Below are 16,567 nucleotides of genomic sequence, written 5' to 3'. Positions count from 1 at the left end.
TTCAGTTGATCATCGGTTGCACTGCTATTGTGCTGCAATCTTACTATCGGTTTGTTGACTGATGCCGTTAAGACTCTCGGTGGTGTCACCATGTCCCATAACAAACGCGGGAATTGAGTGCATTTTATCCAAAGGTCATATAGTTGAATCAAAAACGCCCATAGAATCCGAAATAAGCTTATCCTTTCGACAACAGTCAAGAAATTCCTCTATGGTTATCACGCCGTCACGGTTTGTGTCCATTTTCTGTGAAAAATTAAAACAAAAAACACGAATAATTACGAATCACCATGATCAGATGCCTAATACATACCTGAAATACTTTTTCTACTTTACTTTTAATCTGTGCGTCATCCGTGCCACCGTCTTCACGAGCTCCCATCAGTTCATAGATAGCAATCACGATGTCAGTCATTTCCTCTCGAGTGATTTTTCCGTCATGATTTATGTCGTATAGCGAAAACGTCCAACATAGTTTTTCTTCCAGTGAGCCTCGAGATAGTATCGATAGACCCTGAACGAAGTTCTGAAAATTGGTTTTATTTATTCAGAATAATTTAAAAACTAAGCTCAACTCTAACTGCTACTGTATGCTGACATAAAATTGATTGAAATATTTTGATTTCACAAGCTTTGTGCATCTACGGTCATTTGTAGGAGAAGTAAAGCACGAAAATAAGTATAGTTATTGGTTCAATATGAAAGAAACATACGGAAAGAATGTGAATGAAGCATTTATTATTCTTGAAATCATTTTTTGACTGATTTGCTTAAAGACTTTTGTGAAATAATGTTTCACTCAATTTACCAAACATATTAAAAAGAAACCTTTTTTAATCCACCTAGTGGTGTAATGATGGCTTTTTAATATAATATAATTTCCAAAAATATCATTAGAAGATTCTGTCAAGAAATCAATCTTGAACAAAATAAGAAACTTTCTTTATGTTTGAACTAACATAACCTTTTCAATTTGCAAACAGTTATGTCAAGTTGATAAGAATTTTTCTTTATTTTACATCGTCGCACAAAATTATTAAACACACATTAAACAGCAACCTATGATACTGAAGGAACTTTTATTTGAGCCTAAGTTTGTGGAAATCGATCAAATCATCTCTGAAAAAATTGAGTGAGTTTCGTTTTAAAGTTTTTGACCACTACTGGTACTTCTGGAACCGGGAACTTGGAACCAGTATAATCGAAGTTGGTTCTTTTAGTAAGTAACTAATATAGCCTACAAATTGAATCCGTTTTGAGCCAAGTCTAGAAGAATTTTAACCTTAACCTTTTTGTGTCGTCGCTCTGTATGACGGTGTGCACTTTTAAACACCCTATGAAAGCATGATGAAATTCAATAGCGACCTATGGGACTATAAGATTTTTTACCTCCAGGCCAATTTTCACTAGTCAATTTTTCAAGTGATTGTATAAACTTTCTATATGAAAAAAGCAACAAGTGTACTTTTATAGAAAAGTATTGTTATCTTGGTTTTGTAATAACACTAACAAGTAGGTACAAATTTCATAAAAGATTTAAAAATTTACATATTTTTCATCTGAAAAATACAGATTAAAATGTGGCAACCTTGCATATTATACGAAATTGAACAAAGCACGCTGTGAACGGAGCAAAGTCGAACGTACCGACGCGTACCAGCTATAATTTCGGACCCGAAAGTCGGATCTGGATGAAATTGCACAGTATCTTTTAAGACAATGAACGCTTAAATTTGAATCATGATTCGTGGAAATAGGTTAAACCGTCGTTGAGAAATCGAATTGAGTTCCGTTTTAGGAGCTTTTCTTCACAATTATCGGTGGTTCCGGAAGCGGAAACCGGAGACTACTAGTCCCCCAAGTAGTTTTATATATTCACTAACCAACGAGATCTGTCAATTAGATGAATTTGGCAATAGGTTTTATAAACATGTGCACCTCGTTTCGCCATCACTGGTGAAAAAATACTCATGAAATTGAAAATTTTCACTAATCGCTCTGTAATGCGGAACCGGAAGTCGGATCTGGATCCAGTTTTCAGGAACTATTAGAAAGTATTTCAAGCCCTTTTAATTGTTTCTTAGTTTGTTAAAATCGGTTAAGAAATTTCCGAACAAATTGATTGCGCATTTACTCATAAATTTGCACAAATATCCTTGCAATTCCGTAATCGGAAGTCGGATCGGGATAAAATTCAATAGCAATCTATAGGACCATAAAATCTTTCGTTTGAATATAAGTTTGTAAAAATCGGTCACTCCGTTCAAAAGTCGTTTTTCACAGTGATTGCATAGCCTTTTTATATGAGAAAGGCAAAAAAGGTGTTCACTAATCATGCATAACTCAAAAAAGTACACATCTTTTAATTCAAGTTGTTTTTAGGAATTATGAGATAATTTTGCATTTTTAAAAAATGCGAAATTTGTGCTTTTGTTTAAAACCTTTGGAGGCGTTAAAATCTTTTGTGAATCTTTCGAAGTGAAAATGACTTTTTATCGTAAAACGTGAAACATTGTAGATTATACGGCCTCTGCCGCAAAACGGATCCGACTTCCGCTTCTGGTATTATGAGGCTATGAGTATAAAAAATTTCGAACTGTTTAAGGGGCGGGTAGGGTCTACCACTTTTGAAAAATTATTTATTATTTTCTTTATATTGTCGTATAGTAAAACATTTCAAGAATATTCTGTGAAATTTTCAAGCCTATTGGAACGAAACTCTGAAGGTTATGGACCTTTATCTATGGCTATCTCATTCTGCGAAGAAGCAAGAGCTCGTCGCACAGGCCCAAGATTTCTACTTCGATTGACTTCAAAACTTGACAGAACATTCTTACAATGTTTCATTATAATAAATTATAAAAGAAAAAATATGATTTTTTTGAAAATGTTAGACTCTATGGGCTCCCTGGAGTAATTAATTGTTTCCATTGATTTTATAGACAAAAAACTTTAAACGATTTTTTCTGGAAAGCAGTTTTTGAAAGTCCGTGTCCATCGTCATTCAAAAACTACTGCACCAATTTTGTTCAAATTTTGCACACATTTTCTACATATAAAAAACCAGACCCCAACGTTTTCCTTTTCGTTGTTTTGTTACTTTGGGGGAGGTTTAACAGCTACAAAATGGCGGATTTTTTTGTGAAAAATCGTAGTTTTCACTTTAAACAACCACCAAAAATTTTAAAAATTAAAAAAAAAACAAACAAAAACGTTGGGATCTAGAAAAATTACTTCTCTAATTATGCTGCGTTCATTTGTTCACTTTTGATTAGCCTGCGCTGAGATACAGTGGACACCGCAAATCATGATTTTTAAGAAGCGTCCTCAAAAATATCTCTTCACCAACTTATTTCTCAATATTTTTCCACGAAAAAAATTCAAAATTTGAATTTATTTTGTTGAACGATAATTCTGGGAAAAATTCAAAAAAATAATGATTTTTTTTTATCGTTTAGACCCTACTATTTCACTATTCCAATTTTTAGGTTGATGGGCAATGGAACCAATTTTGTCTATTCCAGTCACCTACCAATCTAGAAGTTGTGTTAGTTGACGGCCAAATGAACCGACTTCGGCTTCACCGGTCCCCAAATTTCGGGTTCCAGAGCTACCGGAACTAAAGGTGAAAAAACTGATTGAATCAATTATTGTTTTATGGAAAAGTATGAATGTTATAGGAAGATTATCTGAGTCAAAATGAGAAATCTGATAATTACAAATGTGACTTTAATCAGTTAGGACTAGATCAATTGTAGAAGGGTTTCACAAAGAAGAGACATTCGTTGGACTTTTTGGAAATAAAACTGAATAGTAACTGAATAGTATATCATGAAGTAAGCGAACATTTCAGTAACTTTACCGGTATGTTTGAGTCTTCTTAGTGTCAGTAGGATCGTGGCATCAGATTTGCAACGTTTCTGTATGCTATGAATCTGCTGCGAAGTCTCTTGAAACAGAAGGTCGAATTCTACAAAAGGAATGTAATACGAAGGTTTGACTTTTTATAAAAGGTACGCAGCTGAAATTTTTATAGCCATTAGACAAGGTTTATTTATGATATTTGATTTTTTTAAAGTCGAATACAGAACACAGGAGAGAGGAGACATCTATAAATCTTGCTGGAATATCTACAAAGCGCAATAATTGAGCAATCGCATTGAAGTTTCGAACATAAGTGTATTGCAAGGGTATGCACGGAATAGTCTAGAATCATCGATATAAGATTTAAAAAATCTTGTTTTCATCGACCTAGTGGTGCAATGATGTTTTTATCATATTACTTATATTTTCGTAAATATCATGAGATGATTGAACAGAAAAAAATTTTTTGAAACTTAGATAAAAACTAGAAAGTTTGTTTAGGTATAAACTAATATTATGAGTAATATTGAGATTAAATTTCCCGCTTCGCTCTAAGTGACGGTTTGAAATTTTCAACACGCTCTACTCTTTAGTTTCGGGACTGGAAGTCGGAGTCGGCTAAAATTTAGTAGCAGCATACGAGACCATCAAACTTTTCTTTTGAGCCTAAGTCAGTAAAAATCGGACCGGGAACTGGAACCCAGTATAGCCGAAGTCGTTGCTTTAAATGATTTTAAATTTTGAACACTCTTTACGCTGGAGATCTGGAACTAGTAGTCGGATTAAAAATGAATTATACAACAGCTTATGGAACCATAAGACCATTCATTAGAGCCTAAATTTGTGAAACCGGTTTAATCATCTTTAATTTTAAATTTTAAATTTTCTTTAATTTGATCACTTTTTTCCGGGTACTTCTGGACTCGGAAACTGGGAGCTGAAGTTAATTCGATTTGTAAGTAACTATCATAGTATACAAATTGAAACTGTTTTGAGTTGAATTTAGAAGAATTTTTATCTTTTTCGCATCGTTGCTCTAAATAACGATTGGCAATTCTAAACGCACTTTACCCAGTAGATCCGGAACCGGAAATTGGATCCAAATTAGATTAAGTAGCAATTTATGGGGCTATGAGACCTTTCATTTAAGCCTAAGTTTGTGAAAATCGGTTTTGTCATTTCTAAGTAAATCAAGTGAGTTCCGTTTAGTTAGCAATTAACATAACTAACACAATGAAACTGTTTTGAACCGAATTTAGAAGATTTTTTTTTTGATATTTTGAACACACTTTATGCTATAGTTCCGGAATCGAAAGTCGGATCCGGATAAAATTCACCAATTTGGGACCCTTTCGTATGAGTTGAAATCGGTTCAGCCATCTCTAAGAAAATCAATTGCTTATTTCTGTCACATAAACACTTATAGACACACCTACACACAGATATTTTGCGAACTCGACGAACTGATTCGAATGGTAGGGTCTTCGGGTCTTCCGGGTCTCGATTAAACAGTCGGTTTTGACTATATTAGGAAGGTAAAAAAATTATCAAGTCTAACAATTACGAAACAATTCGGGCGAATATCGAAGAATTTTTTTAGGATATTACACGGAAAACTCACAAATTTCAAAAATGCAAGTTTAAAACTTTTGTTTCTTGCTTTACTGTTTCGACCAAAAGTTATTTCAACTATTTCATTCAACATTCTGTTGCCTTTCCCATAATAAGGTAGTTATTTTCACTTGCTGTGAATTGTCAGGGAACTAATTTTACTTGGTTTAATCGGCAACGCCTTAAGTCTTATTTTTAAAACTCGCTATTAAATGGCACTTTTTGGTAGGTAAATGAAATGAGTATGCACTGAATAATTTTTCTAAAATTCAAATGCGAGTACTGTGTCTTGAACTAAAGTCACTCGACGTTCGATTGTTGTTAAAGTCAATATATTTTTTATGAAAAATGACACAACATCAAACAATCGATTTTATTTGAAAATTTAACATGTTGATTTATCAACGACTTCAATACTCTGTGAAAAAAATAATAATATTCGGAATGACAAAATTTGTTTTCGAAAATATTTTTAACAACTATCTTGATTACTCTCCTCCACATATCTTGCGTATTAGCACGAGGTTGGTTTAATAAAAAAAACCTTCAAATCTGCGTTGCACTTGCGTTTAGAAAATAATATGATTGGATGAAACTACTTTAGGATTGATTATTGGTTCGCAAGATCTGTTCCTCTGAATTCTCTGAATATGTTTGTTTCGTTTCAAGTTTTTTCCTGCATATCCCAATTATTTTGTTTTCAATTGCTCACCACACGCCATCACAGCCAAATAAATAAATGAAATATTAGCAAAACCAGTCCTAAAATCCCCCGAGACTATATTTATATTTCTGTAATATGTAATTAAATTCTACAGGCTACTTTAATAAAGTGGATAATTTTTGAGCAGCTGAACATGGCCATCAACTCCATCCGTGCGAAATACAAAATGTTAATATAAGCCATTAATGTTGGCATAATACTCTGGACAGAAAAGGATTATGTTCGTGAAACACTTACAGATACATGGAATCCATTTAATAATTGCGTGAGAGCTTTTTCTCCATCTATTTTTAAAACCCCATTAGCTTTCCCTATAGCTATGTTTAGTAAGATTAACCGTTGCGCCCTCTCGTCCTTCGCAGAAAAGTCATACTTTGTAAATAGTATATGTTTTGTCTTTCTCTTAGTGAAAGGCTATACAATCATTTTGAATATCGATGGAACATACGGGAACGAAAAATCCACTATAAATAATTGAATCTATTTCCATAAACATATTTCTTTACATAAAACTATACTTTTCGAAGGCACAGAGAAGGAAAGCAAATAGAATAGTGTTTTGCATTTAAGTCATTTCTACTCTGCCACCGATAACAGAGATTTTCAGTCCTCGATAATATGATAGAAAAGGCAATTTCTGGGAAGCTTTGCAAAATAATGCCAATTCACTAGCAATAGCCGTTAAACTATTTTATTAAATTTTTTTGTTGGGAAATATATATCTAGAAAAATCGATTATCTTTTCTTCAGTCGGTGTTGAACAGTTGTTCAATCTGCACACGATTCAAAGCTTTAGTCTTTTTCAAGGCTACCTCAATCACTAACAGTCTTTTTGAAGACTAATAATTATGGCGTTTTTCATTGAAAGACACTGGTGGCGTGGATTGCTCTGGTTTAAAATTTTCGAGCAGAAATGGCAATGAAACACCGTCAGAATGTTGCATTTCTGCTCGATAGTGCAAAACCAGAGCAATCCACGCCACCAGTGTTTTTCAATGAAAAACGCCATTAGTCTGCCCTTTTCAAGGCTATTTAAAGAGTGATATTCCGAGCTAATCAGTCTTTTCAAGACTAATAATTTAATCAGCCTTTGTTAAGGCCACCAAAGAATTATTCTAATCAGTCTTTCTAAAGACTGACACAAAATCAGTTTTTATCAAGATTTATCCAAACTAGGAGTCTATTCGAAGGCTAATTTAGCCTAGTAAATTTATATTCTTCAAAAATGTCTGCGTCTAACCGGAAAGGCAACAAGCCTAAGGTTAAAAATAATACAATGCCGAAAAAATCCAAATCCGTTATTCCAAATTCTTCTAACAACATTGATAATATTACAGAATCTGATTGTAAAAATAAAAGACAACGGACGGAGGGAATATTTATGATATTCTTCCTGAATCTGAAGAAAATTAAAAAATCCTCAAAATGAACGCTTGTCGTTATGGGAAGAAACAATAATCTATGCCTCCAGTGACGGTTACTTTTCCGATTTTCAAAGCATTCCGTACTGAGCTTTTTACTTTTCTCCCGGAAGTAAAAGTATCATTTCAAATCGGACGAAGAGGAGAATGTCGAGTCTTGGTTAATGGATACGAACGTCTTATCTGGTATTTGTCCGAGAAACTTCATAAACTTTATTCATATGATATAAAATCAGATAGACCTTTCAAGGCAGTCTTGAAAGGCTTATCAAATGACCTGAAGTGAAGTAAACAATTTGAAAACTTTAGAAAATGTAGTTTTCATGTTTCTCGTTAAAATTCGTTTGAAACAACATAATGATATTGCTAACGTAACACAACGTCATGTGGACATACGATGTTTGAAATGTAGTAGTTCGCATTCGAAAGACTGGACAGACGTCTTGAAACCACTGATAAATTTTCATGTTCTATCACAAATCATAATTCCAATTATTTTAAATGTTCTGTCAATGTAAAAGCTCGTTCCCTAAGACATCAACGAGTCAATTCAACGACCTTGAATTTACAGAAAATAAGTAAAATTCAAGGAAACGAAAAAAATCCTTTCATGCATTATTTCTCCGAGCGTAAATAAACAAACAACAGGCATGCCTTACGCTTCTTCTTCTAATGAAAACAATTTTTTAACGGGGAAATCTATCCTGTCATCTTCTTCATCAGGTGACAGTTACGATTGCGTGATAAATAGACAACCACCTACCTAATTCTTTAATGCCATTCAATTCTTTCAACGAAATCGATTTAGGCAAAATAACGGAAAATAAATTGATCAGCTTTTTCAAATGATCATCTGAATGAATTCGACTTCATAACTTTACGAAGCATTTCAAATTGGGTGGCTATTTTCCAATAATATTATCATGAATTTAAAATTTAATTGTAATGTTTTGAATATTTTAAATTCAAGTGCTTGGTCTTTAAATTCGAATGAAGATTAATTTTACAATTTCCTTAAAGTTCACAAAATTCATATTGCTATTGTGACAGCAACATTCCTTAAACCAAATGTCAAATTGGAAAGCAACCCACATTATGTAGTTCGACGATTTGACAGGTTTACTGGAATGAGTCGTGGACTTCCCATTTTTGTCCAACGGCAAATTAAACATCGAATTTTACCGTCATTCAATACTGAAGTTATCGAAAGCTTGGGAATCGAAATAGACGTCTGTAAATGTCTTAGACGAAACGTAAAGAAAAATAAAAACGGTTATGTGCTCTAAGCACAAATTTAGGCTAACCCCCCCATTAGAAAGACGTTAGGTTAACCCTAAAAAAATACAGATGATCTTTTGGTTAGGACAACCAGGCTGAGTTGATGAACTTCAAATGAGTTTTTGATTTCGAATTAAAAAAAAAGTTTGATTTTCTATAAGAGTAAAAATATAAGAAATTAAAACGAAGTGTGCTTCTAAATTTAGCAAAAATCGTTTCGATAGAACGTTTACCGCTGTTGTTTTTTTCGATTTCCTTAAAAATCAAATTTAAGAGATAAATGGTTGAAATTTTTGTAAACTCAATTCCGGCGAATTAACAGAAAATTTTAGGCTGCACTTCAATTATGAACATGACTTATTATTGTTTCCGAATAAAAAAATAAAAATAATGTTGGTTCTAGGAGTTACGTGTTTATGAAGAACAAATGGCGGTATGTTCCAATCGGTGTTATCTTTCTGATAAAATGTTGATCGTGTATGTCAAGCTGATTTTATATCGATATCAAGGGTTTGAAAGCAAAGTTTGGTAAACTTTCCAGTATGTTCATGTATGTCCAGTATTAAAAATCAATTTTAGTTAAAGCTTACGACTAGAGAAATAATTTTAATCACAGCTTTGTTCAATAATATAATATAATATTAAGGATCACAGCTTTGGTTAAGTATAAATGTACCTTGATCCATGTTACTTCGAAATTAAAACAATAAATTCAAATGAACTTGACCTGCCTTAAACAAAATCTTTTCTTTAACATTTCATTAATTAAATTTCTTGGCTAGTATTTTTAGCTTTGATAACAATACTTCGTTCGATTGGTTCAACGTTTGACGGTTCGTTTGGTACCTTGTGGCTTTCTATCCGCGCGACTCTCATTATAACAGGGACTCTTGACTAGATGGCTCAACGTTGAAAACAATGGTAAATGCTCCAAATGCTGGTTATCTCCACAGAACGTAAAAATAGGTCCAAAATTCCATCCAAATGAATCAGTTTAGATTTTTAAAAAATTCAAAAGTTTTACAATAAATATGATAATTTATCGTGGAATATTCCAATTTTCCATTTTTCATTTTCTTAATGATTTTTCAATTAAACTATATATTTATTGTAATGTAGAGAATATCATAAAAATGGAAATAGATCTTCATTCATTTTTTCGATTCTGCTCGTTAACTCAACTCATTAACTAACCTCAAAACTCAGAATTCCAGTGTGATCCTTATCCAAAGTGTTGAACACATAATGTGCGTATAGGCTTGTATTCGCTGGAATAAGTAAAATTTAAATTGTATGTTGAAAATGGTGTAAATTATTATTCATTGACATAAAGGAATACAATTCACTTATTTTAAAGGAAAAATGCATAAAAATAGTTCAACGCCTAGATAGAAAAATGAATAACCGCAGGTAATCTCTTCAATCGGAAAGTTTCAGGTTTCATGAGATTGCAAGCCTCAAGGCAACAAACCTCGGATTGAGAAAACGCGATAAAAAAACGCACACCAACAAAACCATAACCATTATTCTCAAGCTTCTCTTACCTCCCTGGGGAAAGAACTGCGAGTAGATGAATTTGAACGTCTCCTCCCGGATGATGCCGGCCGGACACTCCGCCTTGAAGCCACGGTAGATTCGCTTGATTTCCGCCTCGGTAAAACGCGTCGCCTCGCATAGTGCCGCAATCGATTCCGGCCGGTACTTCGGTGGGGTCACGATTTCCTCGAGCTCACAGTCCAGATCTGTGAACGTAAATAACATGAAACCACATTAATATAATTCACGAGCTAACGAAACGTAGGGGGTAATATAAAAAGAGTGACGTTGAAAATAACACAAAATCGACCTTGATTCGTCGGTTAGCCCAAGCCGCTTTTGGGTAAGCTTATTTAAATAATACTTTGTAAGGAAATACGTTATTGAAACATTCAGAGAAGGACTTGCGTAACAAGGGGTAATATGAGGAAGAAGTAGTATTGAAATAATAGGTACAAAATCATAACTTTCCATTAATTTTCGAACTCTTTTTTAACATTATGCATAAAATTTTTAAAGCTTTTAATGTTCTTCAATGTTCTTCTGCATAATAACTCCATTAATATTTCATATTAATTATGATTAGTTGTAGAAAATCATAAACATTATACACTTACATCCAAAGCTTCCAAGAAATAGGTCTGGCAAATGCCAGTAGTCAATCAAAGTAAAACATAATACCACCTAGGTACAAATAATTCAATCGTGTCGTTCATTTTTCTCGTGAAGTAATGCTATGCAATCGCTTTAAAAACCAACATGTAATCGCTAGGATAAAGGAATGTCATATAGTCGGTTCAGTTTGTTCATTTTCTGCTTATTTATTTATTCGAAAACAGGACACACTTAGCGACGTAAAAAAACAAAAGATCACTTTATTTGAATTTAAACAAGAATATTTGTGCAGAAACTACATTATTGTTAGACAGTTGTTTCAATGACTCAAAATTAAATCCTATATAATCGAAACAAAACAAAAAAAAATCATTAGAAACAAACTATACCGTAATTGTGAAAATATTCCACTAAACAAAAACATGAAGTGTTAAATGAGTAACCATGATCTACAACTAATAAAAAATAGTTCTTCGAACAAACAGATATTGTCCAGCTGAACAAACTGAGTAGAATGATATGTGATACTCGTTTTTGAAAGCCAATTGTTGATTTTTATTGAATGAGAAATAACACAAAATTGTATTCCGCTTATATAGGATCAACTTAGAGTCATTATCAGAATGTCTCCTTCTTGTTTGCTCTAAAACATATTCTCCGCCGGTTTTAGAAGTCTTCGAAGGTAATAATTGTCCTCCTTGCAGTCGTTTAGATTTCAATTGAAAGCTCTCGACAGCCAAACCCACGGTTGAGAAAGAACCCCCCAAATCGATTTTTACCAGGTGCATGATAATTTTTCTAGATAAAATATATATTGCTGGTTGATGAAGAATAAATTTGCCGCATCGCAAAAATAAATCGGATCCAATCGCTATATTTCAAGTCAGTCAGTCCAAGCCTTGTGTTTTACGATATGACTTTGAGATAGTAGCTGTTTCAAGATCGCGACCCTATATTTCGATTTCGTCTCTTTGATACGCTTCTGAATAATTTTGGCACTATATTTCCTCCTTAGTCAGTCGGGCTTGGATCTTTTGCTTTGTCTTGTTTTGAGGTTGTTCGATTCGGGTTTACATTTTTTTCTGCCTTAGACTGTATATCAATTATCTTAATCTAATCCATTTAAGTTCACATCGTACATATACAAGTGTTCATTCATAAACATACAAAAGCACGTTTGTCTTTGTTCTTGCTTTTGAGTTTTCTCTATTCTATACCGTTTGATTGGGATCTGGCCAGACCCATCAGTCAGACCGAAGGTATAAAAATCTGTCTGTCAGACAGAGGGTTAACCCCATTATCCGGACCCCAATATTCTCATGCTCATTTTCCGCACTATAAAAATTTCTTTGAAGTTTTTCATAAACTTAGGTGCAGTTGAATGGATGAACGACCGCACAGATTGTAATGTTTGTGTATTCGGTCTTCCATAGTAAGAAAGTGCCTTTTCTCGTCGTGGTCTTTGGTTAATTCCCCGGACCATTTGGCATGATCATCACCGTTAGCGCGATGGCGCTTTGATTCTTTGAGGATTCCTTTGATTTTGCAGTGGCACTTTCTTTTTCGCACATTGGTCATGGCGTCAAACTGGTCGTGTAACGATGCCAAATTTCTCTTACAATACATAAAGGAAAATACCTCCCACGAAGGAGACGCTCTGTTTTGGCGGAATCTGACATCGTACCATTGCGCGAAATCTAGCGAAAACTAGCGATGTTGTTTTTGTACCGAATGAGACCAATTCGGAAAACAGGGAAAATCTTCGAAAAACACAAAGGTTTGAAGAAAGAGTGAATGGAAGTGTGTAATCAAGATGGCGCAAGTGTTTCACATAATTTCTCTGAAGGGTAGTGTTCAGTCCAAGGAGCGGGCTTTACTAGGAAAGGAGTTTAGGCTTATTCACTTTGCAGAAACATAGCTAATAGGTGTGAATTTAATCCTTGAGAGTTACAATCATATCCGGTCTAAAATAAACTTTTAGTGGTCATTTTTGTCTGTTGCATTTTTTTCGTTTACGTGGAGGGGGGGGGGGGGGTGGTATGGGGCGCAAATATACGCGTAGCTCGGTTGAAAGTTAAGGATCAAAAGTAAACCAAGTTAACTTGTGTTGGTAATTTGTGTATTACGTACATTTTATTTGGTACGTATGTCATAGATCTATGTATTCATATTTGCAATGCACCGAGTTTATCAAAGTGGCTTGCACGAGTGAGTTTCAAACAATCTTTTTTTAGCAATAATTTATTCTCAAACGAACGTTAAGCCAGACTTTTTGGATGGAATATCAGGTTTGATAAATTTTTCACCAACGTTTGATGGAAAATTGCTTACATTTTGTGAATGTAAATTTCAATTCCCTAATAAAAAAGTTAGCAACACTGCTTCAATGGATTTGTATCAGATTGCGCTACACAAAATAAACAAAACTAAATATTTTCTGTTACAAAAGCAGTTTTCCGGAAAAATAAATAGTTTTACGACAACATTCCACATCCATTGGCTTTCGCGTGTTAAATTAAAGGTTCCTTTTTTCGGGTTTACTTATGTTATTGAAGATACGTAAATCTTTAAATCGCAATAATCCCATATAGGAATGTGTTTGTAGCTAATCAAATGTGTTAGTGGATGTAAGCTGAAACTGAATTAGTTTTTCTCGAGCAGTTTTAAGGAAAACGGAAGAGTTTTAGACTAAGATTTTCGCTTTTCTTGAATTGCAATTTTAAGCAGAATGATCCGATTGGTTTATTTTTCAACCATATGGAAGATTTATTGATTAACATCAGGAAAAGAAGCACCGGAATTTATTTTTATGCACACATTGTTAACATTACTCATACGCTTGCAAAGAGTCTTGCTTCTTAACCTATGTGTTTGTTTTACTTAAAATTGATCTAGGAGAAATAAGATTGCGTCGTTAGTTTTCGGTTTAAAGCTTATATAGACTAAAAAAGGTTTAAAGCTTATATAGACTAAAAAAGGGGCTCAGAAAGGGTTTCTTCTTGAAGGTATCAAAAAAAATTGTTTTAAATTTCTATCTTTATTTCAGTTCAGTGCAGAAACCTAATTATCGCGTATAAAATGTCATACGGTTTTTTTGATTTCGGATAATCAGAGCTGCTGGAATGATAGCAGCTACGGAGCATCTCTATTTTTACTACTTGAAAACCAGTTTCCGAAGATTACACCAATTGTTTAGTTGTAACGCTTTCTCTAAAAAAATCACTGAGATAGCATTACAAAACTATACAAAAAGAACAGATAAATTCCATTTAATTACACTATATTCAAAAGTCTTTACTATATCGCCACAAATGTCACGAGATAATAACAGACACAGATGCCAGTACTTTGGTGTGCTATTTGCAACCTTCTTCAGTGCATCAGTAACTTTTGATTAGAAAACGGTCGTCATACTAAAACACGTTTGGATGATTGTTTGGAAAATTTTTCGAAAAGTACCATAACCAAAAACTTCACTATATGAGAAAAGCACGATTCCACTGATAGGTAAATTAAAGCACCTTTTTCCATTTGCTTGCTATTTATAGACGAAACCTGTATCACTGTTATATTTTCCTTTAATAGGGCCTCGAGTGATTTTATGTGATTAAAAAGACAAAATCACACTGAAAAACATTTATGCAATCTATCAACCTCTCATAGACTCCAGTTTTGCCCTGTCTCTTGTTCCATTCGGACAGAAAGAAATTAGGCAAAAGAGCTGATGCTTGACGCATAGAGCATTCCTAAAAATAGGTCACCTTTATTGAGCCTAATGTTGCGTTGAAATGTTCGTTCTTTCAATGAAGGCCGCTACTGTTATCGTGATCCTTAAATCTCCCCTTTTCGGCCAACCAACGCATACCGCCAACAAAGTAATAATGTGACGACGGATTTCTTTTTGCGATAACAAAGTTACAGGGTTGTCGACTCGGGACACACCTGCCTGCCCCTCATAAGTTAACCTTTGAATGTTTCTGTTTCCGGCTCAATGAACGTGCTTTTCTATTTTTGTTTTTCGTTTTAATGCTTTACGCAAAAGAAGAAGGGAAATGGTGAGACGTTCATGTTAAATTTACGAAACACCTTTCGAAAGTTTTCGGAGCCCACGGAAATGACGATCAAAGGAATTGCGTAGTTTTGGTGTTTGGTATGATATAACATGATTTCTAGTATTTAGGAGTTACTATTTATTCTAATAGATCAGAGTTCACACAAAAACAACACCAAACCTGTTTTAATCCTTCTAGTGGTGTTATTATGCCTTTTCCAAATAATTCATGTTTTCATAAATACTACCAAGGGATCTTTCAAACGTTTCCCCGAATCTTGAGTAAGCAGAAGGAAGCATTTCTGGTCGTACACTAGCATAACATTTTAAATTTTTAAACAGTTTTGAGCCAAGTTTGTAAGAACTCTTCGTTTTTGTTTCTTGGCGATTTCGCTCTAAATGACGGTTCCGAAATTCAAACAAACTTCACCCTGTTGTTCCAAAACCGGGAATCGATTCCTAACAAAAGTCAGTAGCAGTCTATGAGACCATAAAACCTTTCAGTCGAGTCTAAGTTTGTTTAAATCTACTCAGTCGTCTCTGTTTCCGTATTTGAGTTTTTGGCTATCATTCTCGGAACTTCTGGGACTAGGAACTAGGAACCGATATAACCGAAATTGGTTCGATTGACCAGCAACTAGCATAACCTATAAATTTACGGCTAGTTGAAAGTATTTCGAACGATTTTTCAATGTACTTATCAGTTTGTGACTTCAAAGTCGTATTCGGATGAAGTTTGGTAGGGCTGTATGGGATTATTAAACGTTTCATTTGAACCTAAGTTTGTGAAGCAACATTTATTTATACTTTTTTGCACATTTTGCCCCGTAACTCCGGAACCGGAAGTTGGACCCGGCTGAAATTCAATAGCAGACTATGGAACTGAAAGAGCTCCCATTTAAGTCTGTGAAAATCGTTCCTGCCATCCCCGAGAAAATCGAGTGCACATTTTTGTTACATACACACACATACAAACATACATTTTGCGTACTCAAGGAATTGAGTCGAATGATATATGACACACGGCTTTCCGGGTCTTAGTTCAAAATTTGGCTTTCACAGTGATTGCATAGCCTTTCTATATGAAAAATATTTTGTTTTGTATGGTAAAAATGGCTACTTTGATAAAACACCGTTTTTCTAATGTCTAAAAACTGTTTACCGAGATTTCGGCAAGTTGATATCATTATTTTGATTATTTCGGTAAAACGCCCAATTGCTGGTCAATACGGTAATTTACTAAACCGAATATCAGTATACCATTTTGAATTGCCGAGAAATTGGAACTAATAAACCTAGTACCTTGGAAAAGGGTATTTTTGCCGAAATTTCAGTTAAATATCGCTACGCCGTTTGTTTTCGGCATCTATTTTTGCAAAGATCAAAATTAAGTTTTAAGTGTGTAAAATCGACCGAAACTCTTTCTATCTCCACTTACGACGTTGATATTGTGACCTAGGTGTGGAA

At 34.1% G+C, this 16,567-nt stretch overlaps 1 protein-coding gene across 6 annotated transcripts in view; it reads right to left on the bottom strand.

Moving 5' to 3' along the window:
- Positions 1–16,567, bottom strand: part of LOC131432547 (Kv channel-interacting protein 4-like) — a 119,212-nt gene that overhangs the window by 8,721 nt on the left and 93,924 nt on the right. For all 6 annotated transcript variants that reach the window (XM_058598883.1, XM_058598884.1, XM_058598885.1 and 3 more), the window contains 4 exons: positions 10,443–10,640; positions 10,093–10,166; positions 314–526; positions 45–246 (listed from right to left, as the gene is read on the bottom strand). In XM_058598883.1, the coding sequence (XP_058454866.1) occupies positions 136–246; positions 314–526; positions 10,093–10,166; positions 10,443–10,640 (596 nt within the window). In that variant the 3' untranslated portion in view covers positions 45–135. The remainder of the gene's footprint in view (positions 1–44; positions 247–313; positions 527–10,092; positions 10,167–10,442; positions 10,641–16,567) is intronic.

This window comes from Malaya genurostris, chromosome 2 (genome assembly GCF_030247185.1).
Source record: "Malaya genurostris strain Urasoe2022 chromosome 2, Malgen_1.1, whole genome shotgun sequence".
Classification (NCBI taxonomy): Eukaryota; Metazoa; Arthropoda; class Insecta; order Diptera; family Culicidae; genus Malaya; species Malaya genurostris.
The sequence above is the reverse complement of the archived record's forward strand: the minus strand, read 5'-3'. Positions and strand labels throughout refer to the sequence as shown.